The sequence below is a fragment of the Sinocyclocheilus grahami genome, unplaced genomic scaffold (assembly GCF_001515645.1).
Source record: "Sinocyclocheilus grahami isolate Dianchi unplaced genomic scaffold, SAMN03320097.WGS_v1.1 scaffold57998.1, whole genome shotgun sequence".
Taxonomy (NCBI): Eukaryota; Metazoa; Chordata; class Actinopteri; order Cypriniformes; family Cyprinidae; genus Sinocyclocheilus; species Sinocyclocheilus grahami.
Window position 1 is genome coordinate 1 of NW_015527127.1, and position 849 is coordinate 849.

An 849-nucleotide genomic window follows, 5' to 3' on the forward strand; every position below is an offset into this window, starting at 1 on the left:
CTGGCCCTTCAGCAAACGCAGTTACACCGAGACCTTCTATCTCAAACTCAGACCGGTGAGGACGAGCTCAGTGCAGGGCCTCACTTTTCAACCGACTCATTTTCTAGAGAACCAAACGTCTGTCCCTAAAAATCCTGATGTTTTGGCCACAATGTCACATTTTCGCTTTTGAGACAGCATTCACATTCAAAGTATGTAGCTCGGTATTTCACAGTACCTTCACTCTGCTCTCAGATGGAGAACAAGGAGAGGAAGAGCAACTCAGACACGCTGTATGAAGTGGTGAGTTTAGAGAGCGAGACCGAGAGAGAGAGGAGGAAGACCACAGCGAGCCCCGGCATCCTGTCGTCTGGCTCTCATGGCTCTATGGTGCCCTCACCTCCTGAGGATGATGAGGAGGAAGGTGAGCGGTCCTCAGCTCTCATTCATATCATCATGTACATGACCTTAGGAGTTCTTATTATATATGGATATGGAGATTTTACTGAACCTTAGAAGCTGGTAACATCTCTCATTCTTTCTCTCTCACTATCCTCCCAGATAATGACGAGCCGTTATTGAGTGGATCTGGAGACGTGTCTAAGGAATGTGGTGAAAAAATTTTGGAAACTTGGGGAGACTTGCTGTCCAAATGGTGAGCGCATTGAAAACAAGTGGAAATGAAGGCTCAGGGTTTGAAACAGAAAAAGTTAGGGATTTTTGTTAATTTTCCTGACCGACAACCGACGCTTGTTAAACGATAATTAACCATTAACCGACAAAATTAGAATGTTAAGTTAGGTTTAAATTAAATTAGAACTTAATTTACAGAGCAGCGCTTCTGTGTAGGGAGAAAAACAGAATAAAACA

General features: G+C 43.8%; 1 protein-coding gene across 1 annotated transcript; it reads left to right on the top strand.

Moving 5' to 3' along the window:
- Positions 1–6: 6 nt before the first annotated feature.
- LOC107580972 (rab GTPase-activating protein 1-like) lies at positions 7–634 on the top strand (the record flags this gene model as incomplete). Its single annotated transcript, XM_016266577.1, has 3 exons — positions 7–55; positions 235–403; positions 541–634. Coding segments are annotated over exons 2-3 (263 nt in total), but the record flags the coding sequence as incomplete, so codon positions are not given.
- Positions 635–849: the final 215 nt, after the last annotated feature.